Below are 15,356 nucleotides of genomic sequence, written 5' to 3'. Positions count from 1 at the left end.
CCTAGCATATTCATGCACTCATCAGCATGGGATCTGCAGGCCCTGTCAGTTTGGTGGTCAAGTGGGCTTCATTGTCCAAGCCTTCTACCGTGCTTTGAGGAATGGCTGCACTGTTAGTTACCTCTTTGCTCCGTTGTTCCACAGCTAAGTCATCCAGCCAGGATCTGTACTCCAGCAGGCCCCCTGCAGTGCCGCGCACCAGCTGCGGCCTCAGCATCCGCCAGGGCAGTCCGAAATGCAAGACTGACTCTACTGCAGTTGCCCAGTCACTCAGCGTGATGGTTCCTGTTTGAAAGGGACACTCGTGAAAGCACCTTGGGAACCGGAGGCTGAAGAACGGCGTTTCTTATTTAGTAATCCTGTTGGTTATATCGTCCACGGACTACATGGGACCTCAACAAGCCTTATTTTCACTCCTACAGCTCTGCACTGGAGTGACATTCCTCCAGTCAAGGTGCAGCTAGATCAGCTGATCTGGGGCTGAGAGGATGTCACTACAGGCAGAGATATGGTATCTTTCCCTGTCCTAAGAGCAAAGTTTCCAAAGGTCACAGGCAGCAGCAACCTGGACACCAAGGCCCAAGTTTTCCCACTCTTGCTTTATGCCCCTTTGAGCCCATTGCCAACCAGTGCTGTACAGCTGCCATAGACAGTCTGCTCCATTACACCAGGGAAACCCGCCTGGTGCCCTGTCCACTGCCTACCAGTGCACAGGAAGCTCTTTCTTTGCTTAGTCTTACCAGTTCCATCCTGGTCGTAGCTCTTAAATGCACAGATGAGGTCTGATGTGTGAGCAAAGAGCTTTTCCCTGAGCGCGCGAAAGGCTGACTCCTCCACTCTGCTGATCCTAGAAGAAGCAGAAGAGAGCCAGACATTTTAAAAAAGCTCATCGCTTGAGAGCGAGATAAAGAGCATCTGCCCCTGCCGGACCATTCACGCATGCCCTGGACAAACCCTTGTCTCACATGAGTGTAGAGCATTTGTTGCAGGCAAGTTAAAACCAAACTGCAACACCAGCTTACACAAGTTACCCTGCCACGTAGCTTTGGTGTAACTCATCCCAACACGAATCACGGCACTATGACCAGTGCTACAAAACGCCCCACCACCATCCCACATAACTAGTTCAGGACCCTGCTAAAATTGGTTCAGAAGCCTCGCTTGGTCCCAGGAATAGACACACGTGTTATTCCTAATTCACCGACAAAGGTTTGGTTTGTCCGCATTTGTTTCGGTTGTTCAGATGAGATCAGCCACCTATAACATGCTGGATGATCAGCTTCTGAAGTGATCGAGTCAAACTTCTAGATAGTTTGTAAATGGCAAGAGTTCCCTTTTCAATATAAAGTGTAAGACTGGAAATGGACCAAAGATTAAGAGTTTATGATCATCTTCTGCATAACACATAGAACCTCACCCAGTAATTCCTGTACCAAGCACATAACTTCTGTTTGTATTAAAGCACATCTTTTAGAAAGACACCCAGTCTTGATTAATCAAGATCCAAACTTTCTCAAAACGTCAGGAATGTTCATATCTGGGGTTTTGGATTAATCAATCTCAATTCTGGTTTAATCCTAAGGCGGAATTTGATGATCCAAAGTGCATCTCTTAATAGCATGGCTAACACTATAACAGCCTTGTATTTTTGTGCCATTTCTAACACTAAACTAGAAAGTCTTGCCTTTGTCTCATAGTTAATGTATGGGCTGTCTTGTTAGCTTGATACTGCACAAAATGAGGGATCAGGTCCGGCCCCAGTTTCACATAGGCTCCTCTGTTACTGCCAATCTCGTAATAGTTTGAAGCGGAAAATATGGTCAGTACCTAAATGAAAAAAAAGGACAGTCATTTACAATACACACAGATAATCCACATTTACCAATCGGAGCTCGGATCAAGGAGTATAACTTGTTTGGGGAAAGGAAATTCTAGGAGAATGTTTGGGAAGGGAAGAATGAAAACGATACATGTTCTCTGTGTGCATGGCTAAAGTCACTGGACACCATCCCCAGACTTTCGTCATTTTACTGAATTCTCTTGGCAACATTCTCCTCTCCTACATCTATGAATCCAGACTAACTCTGCTGAAGTCAGTGAAGTCACTCTGGATTTACACTAGTGTATCTCAGAGCAGAATTTGGTTCGGTGTCTGCTCGTTAAACACAGTTGCGGTTTTCAAACCTGGCATCATTGCAAGCAGTTTTGAACAGAACATCTGTTTGGAAGCCCAAGGGGTAATTATGCAACGAAGGAGATAGGATTCCATTTTGCTAAGTACAGCACCTTTCAATGCTTGGTCTGTGTGCAGGGGCAGCGTCTGCAGGTCAGATCCATCTGGAGTGTAATTTAGTTCAAGATTCCCAGGCCAGAAAGTGACTTAAGGTGGAAAGCACGTATCAGTAACTTCAGGGTAAAAACCAGACAGGCATTTTGTCCAGTAGTTATCAACAACAGCTATCAACATTAGACTCCAAGAAATTCAGAGTTAAAGCAAAACTCAAAAGAAGCCCAAAGTGATAGTACGGAAATGCACTCCAATACTCTGAACTCTGACCCATTAGCATTGGCCTATCCAGCTACCTTTCGATTGTGGCAGAACTCATAGCCTTCCTGTTTGCACTCATGAGAGCGGATCAGGAACTGCAGACTGTGCTTCTGGAGAATCTTCTCTGTCACATCAGGCCCAAAGTAGCAGCCGCCTCCTCGCACCGTATTCATTTTACAGCCCTCCTGAGGCATAGGGTCACTCCACAATATATCTACAATCTGAGAGATCAAACATACATGACGACTCTGTACAGTGGTTGCTGCTGCAATGCCAACATTTACCAACACTGCACACACCAGAGCATCTGAGATTCCACAGGTATCATTTCCTCTAAGCACTGGGGAATACTGAGATATTTCCAATACCATGGTGCGGCAACACACAACCATGCTCTGTATTATTATTATAATAGCCATAACACCTAGGAGCCCATGATGAACCAGAACTCCACTGTGCCAGGCACTGTACATACACAGAACAAGAAGATGGTCTCTGCCCCAAAGAGACAAATAAACTAGCGACAATGTATTAAAGGGAGAAAAAGAGTTCCCAGGACTTTAATTTCCCTCAAAAGTTACATTAGTCTTAGTGCGGTCTTCTCTAAGACAAATGAAACAAGGTTGAACTCACCTGCTTCCACTCTTCTTGGCTAGACTCGCTTGTTTCACAGGACTCCAGCTCTGACTCGGTCATGGTGACGGAGCTGACACAGGTGAGCTCCTTGTCCCCTGGAGTCTCATCGAACCCCACCTGCTTGCGGCACTTCTCCAGCTCCTCTTGGACCATCTGCCGGACCCACTGGGAGAGCTCCGCCCTGCTGGCCGAGCTCGCAGCACTAGCTAGCTCAGACTGGAGGCATGAGCCAGGGAACGAACTGCTCCTCGGAGGATCAACGCCCACAGGGCTCTCGCCATTTATCGCTTTGGAGTCCATGTGTCTACTCTTCTCTTTTCTCTTTTTGCCCCTTAACACAGAAACAAACTGAACGAAAAGAGAGAGAGGGGTGGGTCTGGGCACCAGACTGGGGGCCAGGAGCTCCCAAGTTCTGACCTGGGCTCCAACACAAACACCACCTTTGTGGTTTTGGCCAAGTCATGCAGCACTCCTGGCCTCAGTTTCCCCCTCTGTCAAATTGGGATTAATCATACTCTCTTACTGGTCTGGCCCTAGCTATTGTGGAGTCCTGTGCAAAGTAGGATGTAACCAAGCTAGTGTTGCTGGGAAGGATGGTCTAGTGGAGACAGGATTCTATTCCCAGCTTTGCCACTGCCTGCTGGGTGACCTTGGGCAAGTCACCCCACCCCCCTGTGCCTCAGTTTCCCCATCTGTAAAATGAGGGCAGTGCCTCACTGTTGAACAGGGGTGATGTGATGATAAAATCCTTACATGCTTATGAGGTACTAAGATCCTATGATCAAGAGATCCATGTCAGTACCCGGACAGAAATCGAACTAGCTGAAAGTGGAAAGGGCTGGCAGCAGGACAAGCAAAAGATACTTGATTTTAGGAAGGTAAGAGGAGAGTTTAGTGATTAAAGGAGGCGGGGGATCAGGGATTCCTGTCATTCCTGGAGGGGATGTGGAAAGCTACAAGGGAGCTTACAGAGAGTTTCAGCAGCTGAGAGTGGGTTGGCTGGGCGTCGGGTTATAGGGAGAGATCTTGTGGGTGTTATCACAGCAGGATCCCTCAGAAGAAAATGTGCCCTCCCCAAACCCCTGCACAGTAGGGAAGTGCGGTGAAGCATGGCACACAGAGAGAAAGTAACCCGCGTAAGGTCACTCCAGAATCTGCCTAGGGCAGAGCCAGGACTAGAACCCCCATTTCCTGAGTCACCCTGTAGTGCCTTACCCACACCAGACCATCCTCAAGCCCAGTGTTGAAAAAGGAATTACAAGCCAGGGGGTGCAGAGCAAGGGGACCAGTGCTACCGAGGGAAACAATCCATGAGCAAGGGGACAGAGTCCTAACCCTTATTACTGACTCCCTTTGGATCACAGAGTCTGCCTCAGCCAATCCATTTAACTACATCAAAATCCATCAAAACGCAGGACCGAAACTACATTCTTCCCACTGAAAAGAAACCCAGAAGCTATTCTATTCTCCTCCCCTTTACATCTAGTGCACACACTCAGTTAAGTCAAATCAGTCCGTTTCAAGCTGGGATCTAAACATGCTTCCACTACAAAGCCATTCTCTGGGTTTTTATTCTCTCTGGCCAGGATACCAGAGATAAACAAGCTCTCACAATCACAAACCAGCGGTGCCTTTGTATTTTAAGGAGTCCACAAAGAAGATGTACCTTGTGCCTTGGGATTTTGGCCAGCAGCACCAGGTCAGTCACGTCAGACACCCCGCCGTGTAGAATCAGGACTTTCTGATCGATTAAGGTGGCCAGTGGCAGCCAGCAAAAGACATTCTGGAGCATCTTGAGAATTTTCTTCCCATGCACCTAGAAAGACAAGAGCAGGAAGGAGGAGGTGAAGCACCAGGAAGTGTGTGCCAGACACAGAAAAGAACGTGTGAGATTTCAAAGCAAATCTACCTTGTATTTTTGCATGACCTCCTTCGTGAAACCATAGCTAGATGGAAACAGAAGAGACAATTTTGAGTAGCCATTTAGTAACAAGCACAGTGCACTCCAATACCCCGCCGCAGTCCACGCCCATACCGTAAGTTGACCATGTGGTCCTCGTGGTTTCCGCGGTTCAGATGAACCTCCTTCGGGTACACCAAGAGAAAGGCAAAGAGAATGATCAAGATCTCAATGGACTGTTTGCCTCGGTCCACAAAGTCCCCGTTGAACACATAGGACTTCTCCGGGGACGGAAGGCCATTCTACACAAACAAGAAATACAGTCAAATGCCACAGGGCGAGAAGGGGACAGACGGCAAATCCCGCCCTCCCTGCGTCCTCCACACTGCCACCCATACATATATCCGTGTTCCAGCTCCTCTGATTCACAGCATCTTTATCATACACAGGTTTCAGAGTAGCAGCCGTGTTAGTCTGTATTCGCAAAAAGAGAAGGAGTACTTGTGGCACCTTAGAGACTAACCAATTTATTTGAGCATGAGCTTTCGTGAGCAGTGAGCTGTAGCTCACGAAAGCTTATGCTCAAATAAATTTGTTATTCTCTAAGGTGCCACAAGTCCTCCTGTTCTTTTTATCATACACGTCAGCAACTAAAAAGAATCAGTACTATCATCTAGTCATTGTGCCCTATGATGAAATTCCTGCCCCACTGATGTTAATGACAAAACTCCCCTTGACTTTTCTAAGGCCAGGATTTCACCCAGTATAATGCTAACTGTACTGTAAAGGATTAGGCAGAAGGAAGCTGGTAATTCAATTGGCTGACTCCTCTGGTGATCCAAATGGCTGCAGTTCCATTGACTTCTACAACCATTTACCCCACCTGAGCGTCTTGGCCAGTATCTGCTCTGCAGCCTCCTATCACTTTACATGTAGGGATACAAACAAGTGGTAAGAAAACAGTCAGGTGTTGTCTTCTAGCTTTAAAAAATTGACTATTAACCCTTGGAAAAAATGTACAACTAGAACAATAGCTGTAATAACAGATTTAAACAACAACCAGGGATAAGCTTTTGTTTAGGGAAGCCATTTCCAAACCAACTGAGCTGAACGTGAGAAGGCAGCTTTGAGAGCTTGATGCTGGAGAATACTCCCCACTGCAATCGGTGGGACTGCTCCCATGAGTAAAGGCCGCAGGATGGGCCAGTGTGACTCTTAGCAAAGCACAGTACATACCTTGTAAAATATCAGAAACAAGTCATCCAGCCGGCCATGCAAGTCTCCTAACACATGAAAAGACATTCATTTCAGGGCATGCTTTCCTCCTCCCTGACATTTAACAAAGCAAAGCTGTTCATGCTGTCGCTTAACAAAAGGGACGGCCATTAAATCGCTTTCCATAAATCAAAGCTGCTTTCCGTGTCCCTGGACCCACTAGATGTTGTCGTCAGAAAAAGGGGTCCAAAAGAGGTCGAATCATTAAAAAAATAAAATCTCCACCTAGTCCCACAGAAGCATCTATTACTGTTTGCTGCTACTTACCATGCATTGCACTCCCATCCACATACACAAGTCTCCCATGGGCAATTCCTGTGCCCAGTTACACTAACTAAAGACGCTCTGCCTTTAGTTACTTCTACAGACACTAATGGCAAAACTGGGTCTATTCAATAAAGCAGCTAATTCTTAAGGATGCATCACAAGCCTTGTTCATTCTCCTTAATGATTAACTGGGTTTTATGGTTTGGATTCCCCCGAACTGCTCTCGTGGAGCACCCCCACCCAAGCCCCCTTCCCTTCCACAACTTCTCCTGTTACAGCAGAGCTATAGCAGCCTGAATACTAGCATCACTAGATTCACTGACCACAATGTGCATGGCCAAGTCTCAGGGCAGTTCTATTTATATTCCAGCGGCTGAACTGATCTAAAATAGGGAAAGAATACAGCTGACAAAGCTCCCGATGCTGAGCAAAGCCTAGTCAGTATGGAGACTCAGGCCCTCTGACAGTTAGGTTTGATTTGACTTGAATGCAGCAGGTAAAGGTGAGCTTTGACACCCAACCTGATTTCCCACTGTATACAGAGACACAGCGATACCATTTTGAAGCTACACCACCACAAGTAACAGCACCGGATCCTGCTCTGTTATACACATACTGGGGTTACACACCTATTACAGAGCAGGATTTGGCCTACACTGTTTTGCATTTAAGAACAATCACCATCCACATGTGTGGCTGCTAGTTCTGGATGTTCGCGGGGGTTTCCTTTTGAGCGCTCTTACCGCAGACAGTGATCTCCTCGCTGTAGCAGGTGGAGACATGGTTGATGTTTGGCAGCTGCATGAGATGTCTCCTGGTCTCGTGCAGGAGTTTTAAGACATAATGAGCGTGGAGCTGCTACTGGGAGAAATCAAGGGAATTAGAGTGGGAAGTTCACCACATGACAGTGTTCAGGGAGCAGAAGCAAACGGACTTGGGCAAGCTGTTAGTATGGTACTTCCAAATGGAAAGGGCCACCTAACACCTAGTAACAAGGTGTCCAGGAGCGGTCCGGGGGAAAGGAGACCTGGACTGTGTACATAGGCCAGCCCAGCTGAGATAGCAGTAGCCAAGTTAGGAAGGACTAGCTGCAATTCTTCTATGTGGGAGTATGCTAGGGGCCAGATTTTGAACAGCGCCTTTCACTGAGAGCAATGGGAGCTGCTGCGGCCTGAACGTGTTTGAAAATCTGGCCTGCCGAGAGACAGCGAGAGTTAGTGTGTTGTGGCACAGGACAAGGGCAGCTGTTTTAGTGGTTACCTGTTACCACCTACAAGCTCCAACAGAGATCAGGACCCTGTTGTGCTAGCATGGTACATACACCGAAGAGACACTCCCTGCCAGGAAGAGCTTACAAACTAAACAGGTAAGACAGACACAGGCTGAGACAGGAAACGGCAACAGAGAAGGGAAGTGACTCGCCCAAGGTCACATGCCAGTCTGGTGACAGAGCTGGAGACAGAACTCAGGACTCCTGGCTCCCAGTCCAGTGCACTATCCACTAGACCTTGCTGCCTCTCTTCCAGACAGCCACAGCCCAGATATTCCAGGTAGGAAAAGAGTCTCCTCCAGGCGTTTCTTATTTTTAGTCTTCCCCGCAGAAAGTGCGACTTTGTGTTGCCTTGTGTCCAGGTGAAGCACGCGCGTCTAGGGTTTCTTTAATGCTGCTGAACTAAGGGCACATCTTGACGAACAGTTAGTGCGTGGCAAGCTGGGTTGTAAATCCACCTCACACTGCCCTGCTGCGCACTAATTGTCCAAGTGAACCCTGCCTGCTCACCTACCCCTGTTCCAAAGTGGAGGAGATCAAAGTTCATTATGGGACTTTGCATGTACAGCAGCAGGCACAAACGTGGATACTTAGTGCACAGACGGTTTGTCTAGCCAAGCCTCTGTAGAGACACCAGAGCGCGCTCTCTCTCTCTCTCTCTCTTTTAACAGCACTGTTCTTGAAGGAGAACGTCTCAGAGAACTGCTATTATGCAAGGAGCCACCACCTTGTTAACTGAGCTGGTCGGGAACTGGACTTTCTGTATTACAGGAAATTTGGGGGGTTTTAAATTTGTTTTCATTCTGACTCAGAATGAAAATAAAGCCAGTTAGACATTCTCCAAGATACCCTAAGAGAAGCTAAAATAAAAGAGAAGGGATTAGCGGAACAGCTAGAGGAAAAAGAGAAAATACAAAAAGAGAATCAGGTTTTACAGGAAATGGCAAAGAAACTAACGTTAGAACAAGGTAGGGCCTCTGCCAATCACAACCGCTGAGAATCTATTATTAAATGTCTCCAAACAAAACTGGGGTTTGCCACCTGCCAAGCAACAGCTGTGCTGGCAGGAGAATGGGACCAAGCCCAATACGGCGAGATCCCCGACTGGGAGCGAGAATGGGACCCTAGTGAAGCTTGGAATGGAGATATATGGGATGAGCCCCAGGGATTGGAACCTTTCAAACAAAACCCTATTGCAGCCATACGACGAACTGCACTCACAGCCCCCGCAGAGGGAGGGGGAAATACAACTATCACCACTGTCCCTGTATCAGCCACTGACCTAAAAGCCATGGCTGATCGTCTGGGACCCATAAAAAAGGACAGTTTCTCCAGATGCTGTTCTAATGTGTTTTTGCTCGCCATAAGGGAAGAGCTGAACGCCACTGAAGTCTGCCGCTTGGTGGGCGGCTGCACGGCTTCAGAGATTCGGAGGGTCCTAGACAGGATTAGAGTCGACGAGAACAGCAACATATTGACTGTAATGGGACTTTTTGGAGAGCAAATAGGCAGGCACAATTTCATAGCACAAGCCGTAGCCACAACCCAAGAGCCCCTTGAAGGCCCCCAGAATTATTTAACCCGATGGGGTCTGATGCAGATAATGGCTGGCTTAACACCATTGGGCAACGCCACAGCACTGGATAAAGTGGCATTCAGTGTACAATCCTTAAGAGACTGCTGCTTCCCTAACCCCCTACTACTCCGGGAGACTTGGAATTTGGCAAGAGGGTGGCCCAGCTACCCTAGGGGAACTAAGAGGCTTGGTCCAACAAATAACTACCCATTCGGGACCACAGCCCACTATATAAAAAAAGAAAGAGCTGCCTAGGTAGCTGCATTAGAACCAGCAGTTACATACACCAATGAGCGCGGCACAAAGGGAATCACGGGGTCCTGAGGAGGATATACTAGAGGACAATCCCGTGGATGGGGAAACTGGGGGCGACAAGGAGATCGGTTATATCCAGACCTGCGGTAATATCAGACAGCCTCCTCCCAGCAATCAAATGAAGGAGGTGGGCACACGGAAAATGAGGTTCGCCGGACAGGGCAAACTGAGAACAGTGGAACAGGGCCCCTACACTAGAACTAGTCATGGAAGCCATGAGGTTGAAAACCCCACCAAAAGTGGTGGCTAGCGTAACTCCTAGTGCACCACCCCCTCCTTCCTCACTGTAATGCTTCCCGGACCCACTCCCTTTTCTGGAGCAAGAATAGAGGGGCCCTCTGAATGAGGAAACCCCCCACCCCCCGTAGGGGCACAGAGATGGAGGTTCATAGGCACAATCTCCTGGGATCCCAGGGGATGACCACATCCACCTATGTTCAGCAGGGTGGATGTACCCCTACACTAGCTGTAACAGATACAGGAGTTGCTGTATCCTTAATCAAAACAACCTCAAAAGCAGAAAAAAAAGATTAAAACAGGTAGCTTGAAATCCTTTCAAGGGAAACCTAGTCTCGGGTGAGAATGGACCCAAGTCCCCTTTTCGGTGCAAGGGTTTGAGACATTAGGGGATTTGATCCAAACTCCTGATATGGTTGATGAAATTATTCTGGGATCTGACTGGCTGTTCAAAAACAATGGGGTGATTAATATGCCTAGAGGTACTCTTTGGAAGTTAGAAATTTCCCTCAGTATGGACTCAAAAGAAAACAGATTGTGGTAAAATTAATGCTTGTGTTAAGATTGTTGGGGAATGTGTGCCTCCCCAAAAACAAAACTCCTACCCGAGAGAGGCAGAGGCGCGATTGGTGCAAACCATCCAAGAATTAGAACAGGGGGTCATTCGAAAAATGAATTCACGCTTTAACTCCCGTGTGGCCGTTGCTAAAGGCAGACGGTTAATCCTGGCGTCTAACAATTGATTATGGAAGAATCAATAAGGGAACCATTCCTATGGTCCCTATTGTGACTGATATGACACAGGTCAAGCAAAAAATGCTAGCCACATCTAAATATTTCTCAGTTATTGATCTGGCCAACTGTTTCTTTGCCATACCCCTACACCTGGACTCACAAGATGGGTTTGTCTTTACAATAAAGGAGCAACAATGGACCTTTTGTCGGTTGCCCCAGCGATATTACAACAGCCTGGCTATTGCCCATTGGCACGTTGTGGCTATGCTAGACCAGTTGAGTCCACAAGAAAGGTCTTTTGTGTTTTCATATGTAGATGATATTTTGATATTTGGGGAAACTGAGGTGCAAACTCAAACACTAACGGAAAAAGTTTTGGCACTAATTCAGGAAACAGGGTTCAAAGTATCCTCAGACAAGGCTTGCTCAGTTGATGCCACCTCAGGTTACATATCTGGGCATAGTCGTTGAACAAGAAGGGAGACAAGTAGATCAGAAGAAGGTAAGGGCACTGGTAGAAATGCCGGCCCCTACCGACACCCACTCTTTAAGAGTTCTGCTAGGAAGATTCAATTTTCTTAGACCACACATTTATAAATATGCTGAAATAACTCACCCATTGTGGAAACTGCTAAAGAAAAAGTCAAAATGGGAATGGGGAAAAGAGCAGGACTCCGCTTTGAGCCTGCTAAAACCTAAGACTCTCACAGCCCCAGCCCTGCGTTTCCCTGATGAATCACAGCCTTCTGTTATTCGTTTGACAGCCAATAACATGCCCTTGGCTGCCGCACTATTACAAAACAACTAAGAGGGAAAGCTAGTGCCGGTAGCATATGAATCCTGGAAATTACAAGGAGCAGAAATAAATTTTGACCCCTGTGAATGAGAGTGTCTAGCAGCCGTCAGAGCAGTACAATCTTTTGAGCCCCTCACAGGAACGACCCCAATTACTATCCAAAGCACCCACACTCCTCTCAAGTACATTTTGTCATGGAGATTGATGGGAGGTAAAGTCTCAAACACCCAAATGGCCCAATGGACGCTTATTTTAGTTAATAGAGGGGTGACCACAGAAACGGTATCCAAGCCAGACATGCGAACATGCCCTAATTGAAAAAGGGAACCAATATGAATGTCCAGAGGTCACTCTGGAGCAAAGAATTGCCTTGGTAGAGGCACCCAACACTGGAAGAATTAGATCCCGTGAGTAAAGAAGAGCACGTCTGGCTTACTGACAGGAGTGCAATGGTAGTAAAAGGGAAAAGATGTGTAAAATACTCTGCCATTAAGTTAGAAGAGGAATCAGAGTAGCAGCCGTGTTAGTCTGTATCCGCAAAAAGAAAAGGACGACTTGTGGCACCTTAGAGACTAACAAATTTATTTGAGCATAAGCTTTCGTGAGCTACAGCTCACTTCATCGGATGCATTCAGTGGAAAATACAGTGGGGAGATTTATATACACAGAGAACATGAAACATTGGGTGTTACCATACACACTGTAACAAGAGTGATCAGGTAAGGTGAGCTATCAGGGACATTTAGACAATGGATTGTTTCAGCATACCGAGCTCCATGCAATTTATCAGGTTTTAAGGCAATATGAAAATTCCCCATGGCCCATGTATATTTATGCTGACAGTGATTTTTGAATGAAGGGGATACAGTTCTGGATACATGATTGGTATAGGAACGGGTAGAAAGCAGCAGATGGAAAGGATATTGCATATTCAGAGGAATGGAAATGGATTTACCAGTGGGTAACAAAGAACCCTAAACAGTTAAAGGTGCGACATGTAAAGGCACACAGTAAAGGAACGGGTATGGAGGCCACCTGGAATAATAGGGTAGATATAATAGCCCGACAACACGACACAGCAGTTGTAACCAAAGGTCAGAAAAGGAATGTCTGTGCTGACACATCTGAGCCAACAGATGGCACTACAGACCGCCCTAACTGAGTTCCAGGAAAAATAGAAAGACAGGAGTTACTTATTTCAGAGGAACAGCCGTGTTAGTCTGTATTCGCAAAAAGAAAAGGAGTACTTGTGGCACCTTAGAGACTAACCAATTTATTTGAGCATGAGCTTTCGTGAGCTACAGCTCACTTCATCAGATGCATACCGTGGAAACTGCAGCAGACTTTATATATACACAGAGAATATATACACAGAGAATTTTTGTCCTTAGTCTATTACTGCTGCGGATGGCAGCCAAAATCAGAGGCTGTTTGTCCGGCCAGTCTTTTCCTGTGTGATTTACTACCTTCTGCAGCGCTTCCTTAATAGTAAAAAAAAAAAAAAAAAAAAAAAAAAAAGAAAGGGAAGACTTGTGGCACCTTAGAGACTAACAAATTTATTTGAGCATAAGCTTTCGGGAGCCTATGTAGCTGTAGCTCACGAAAGCTTATGCTCAAATAAATTTGTTAGTCTCTAAGGTGCCACAAGTCTTCCCTTTCTTTTTTTTTTTTTTTTTTTACTATTAAGGAAGCGCTGCAGAAGGTAGTAAATCACACAGGAAAAGACTGGCCGGACAAACAGCCTCTGATTTTGGCTGCCATCCGCAGCAGTAACAGACTAAGGACAAAAATTCAACCCTTTCAAATTCTGTTTGGACATCCAATGGGCCTAATGATTGATCCTAGTTACCTAGTACAAGGTCAAGAAGAGAGCTCTAATATAACTCAGCATGATTATTTTCAATGGCTCAAACAGTTACAAGAAGATAAAACCACCCTCCAGTATAGGGTTAATCAGGCCATCAAACACATGAACAACAAAATTCAGAAACAGAGGCCCACAAAGGCAGCCCTGTGGGAAACGGGACCAAGTCATGTACCTTAAAATGGGGAAAAGGGGTCACTCACTGGAATGAGAATGGATAGGCCCTTACTCCATAGTGGACTGCCTTAGCCCATTGGTATACCGCATTGAAAAAGATGGAAAACTGAAATGGGTCCATGTTTCACAAATTAAACTGTTTACATAAATAATTATGTTTGAATTCTTTGCAGAAAAGAACATCCCGGAACCTTAGCACGAGGTGCTGCTTAACCATCAGAATTTTAATCCACAGAAAATGAGACTCCAGTGTAAGGTCTGGCTTTACCTGCTTCTGGGAACTTTTAGTGCCCAGATAATTAGAGCGATCATGGGAGAAGATGCAGCCCTGCTCATAAGCCAATCTTTAAGGAATAATTCACTCCCTGCCAACCAATCATGGATTCCTACCTGTGATCCTCAAGGAATGGTATGATAAAAACACTAGCCAACTCTTAAAACCCTAAGGAAATACCTATGTATAATCTCTGGGAAGGGGAAGTGGGATTTAAGGTTTACCTTATAAACACCACAGGAATACCAAATTACTGGGAAATAGGGATTAAAATAGAAGGTCCTTATGGGGATAACAACTGGCATTCCAGCTACCCACGATTACCATATCAATGAGATAAGCCTGTTAAGACAGGGACAATACTAAGAGTTATTGTGGGATACTGCCCAATACCCCGTAGTAAACTGAGCCTATGGTTCCCGGACACATGCATCAGAACCTGGACCAGGGACTATGCCTTTGAAAGAGGTACCCCAATTAAGATAAAGAAACCAGAATTGTTTTGACTCAGTGTGATCCAGTAAAAATCTTGTTAAATCCACAATTAGTAAAAATGAAAATTGGTATGGATTGGACTCAGCTGAACGTGTCTAAATTGGAACCCAAATGTTCACCCTACTCCCTTCCTATTCTAAAGGCCTGGATAAAAACACATCAACACCCCAATGGCTGAGCAAAACGAGATGTCGTAGACACCATATTAGGAGGAGGTGGTTTTGAAGCAGGAATTATTAATACTGTAGACCTGGAGATAACTAAGAATAAGTTAAGTTCCTTGCCACAACTGCAAGATAGTCTCATTCACAAGCAGGCAGATATGACTGTGGACTTGGTACAAATAGGCCTGGGAAACCTAAAAGCAACATGGAATATGTGGGGGTGGTTGACCACCACCTCCTGGCTGCTGTATAAACAACAAATGGAAGTAGGGAATAAAACTGCCTTGGCCATAGGATGTACTGAGATGCAAATTCTTAGTTTAGCATCACTTGAACATGAACTATTTTGGGTAATATCTGGGAATGTACAGGTATTAACGCATCTTTTAAAACAATGGAAGAGGTCCTTGTTTGACACCTACAAACATGAACGGATGCAATATGTTTCCAGCATGGTTAAGTCTGATTTGTTATTAGGTGAAATTATTGTAAAAATTGCTCACGCACAGTCTGTGGAGACAGAAATATAGAAAGTGAGCCCGCTCCCAAAATTGACAATGGGATCCTTTTGGCTACCCCAGGTTATGTGTCAGTGGGCTGGGAAAGAGAAGTAATTTTTGGACACCCGAGGGTGTACGGAGTGGAGCCCTCAGAAATGGGTGTGCTGGTCCCTACCTGTCACCACAGAACCATGCAGCAAGGACACATCCTTGGGAACATGCGTATGGGACAAACTAGAAAACGTGACGTGTTTTATACAACAAATAATGTGTATGTGTTACATCCTGGGAAACAGTATTCTGGGAGGATGCAAGTATTAGCCAACC

The 15,356-nt window shown here is 45.9% G+C and overlaps 1 protein-coding gene across 1 annotated transcript in view; it reads right to left on the bottom strand.

Moving 5' to 3' along the window:
• Positions 1 to 15,356, bottom strand: part of PPEF2 (protein phosphatase with EF-hand domain 2) — a 39,553-nt gene that overhangs the window by 5,678 nt on the left and 18,519 nt on the right. The window contains exons 6-15 of the mRNA XM_048848094.2: positions 7,370 to 7,484; positions 6,321 to 6,367; positions 5,220 to 5,386; positions 5,094 to 5,130; positions 4,851 to 5,000; positions 3,182 to 3,532; positions 2,584 to 2,769; positions 1,685 to 1,827; positions 741 to 847; positions 122 to 285 (exon numbers count right to left, since the gene is read on the bottom strand). Of these exons, the coding sequence (XP_048704051.1) occupies positions 122 to 285; positions 741 to 847; positions 1,685 to 1,827; positions 2,584 to 2,769; positions 3,182 to 3,532; positions 4,851 to 5,000; positions 5,094 to 5,130; positions 5,220 to 5,386; positions 6,321 to 6,367; positions 7,370 to 7,484 (1,467 nt within the window). The remainder of the gene's footprint in view (positions 1 to 121; positions 286 to 740; positions 848 to 1,684; positions 1,828 to 2,583; positions 2,770 to 3,181; positions 3,533 to 4,850; positions 5,001 to 5,093; positions 5,131 to 5,219; positions 5,387 to 6,320; positions 6,368 to 7,369; positions 7,485 to 15,356) is intronic.

Source organism: Caretta caretta, chromosome 4, assembly GCF_965140235.1.
Source record: "Caretta caretta isolate rCarCar2 chromosome 4, rCarCar1.hap1, whole genome shotgun sequence".
NCBI lineage: Eukaryota > Metazoa > Chordata > Testudines > Cheloniidae > Caretta > Caretta caretta.
This window is presented reverse-complemented; position numbering and strand designations above follow the sequence as displayed.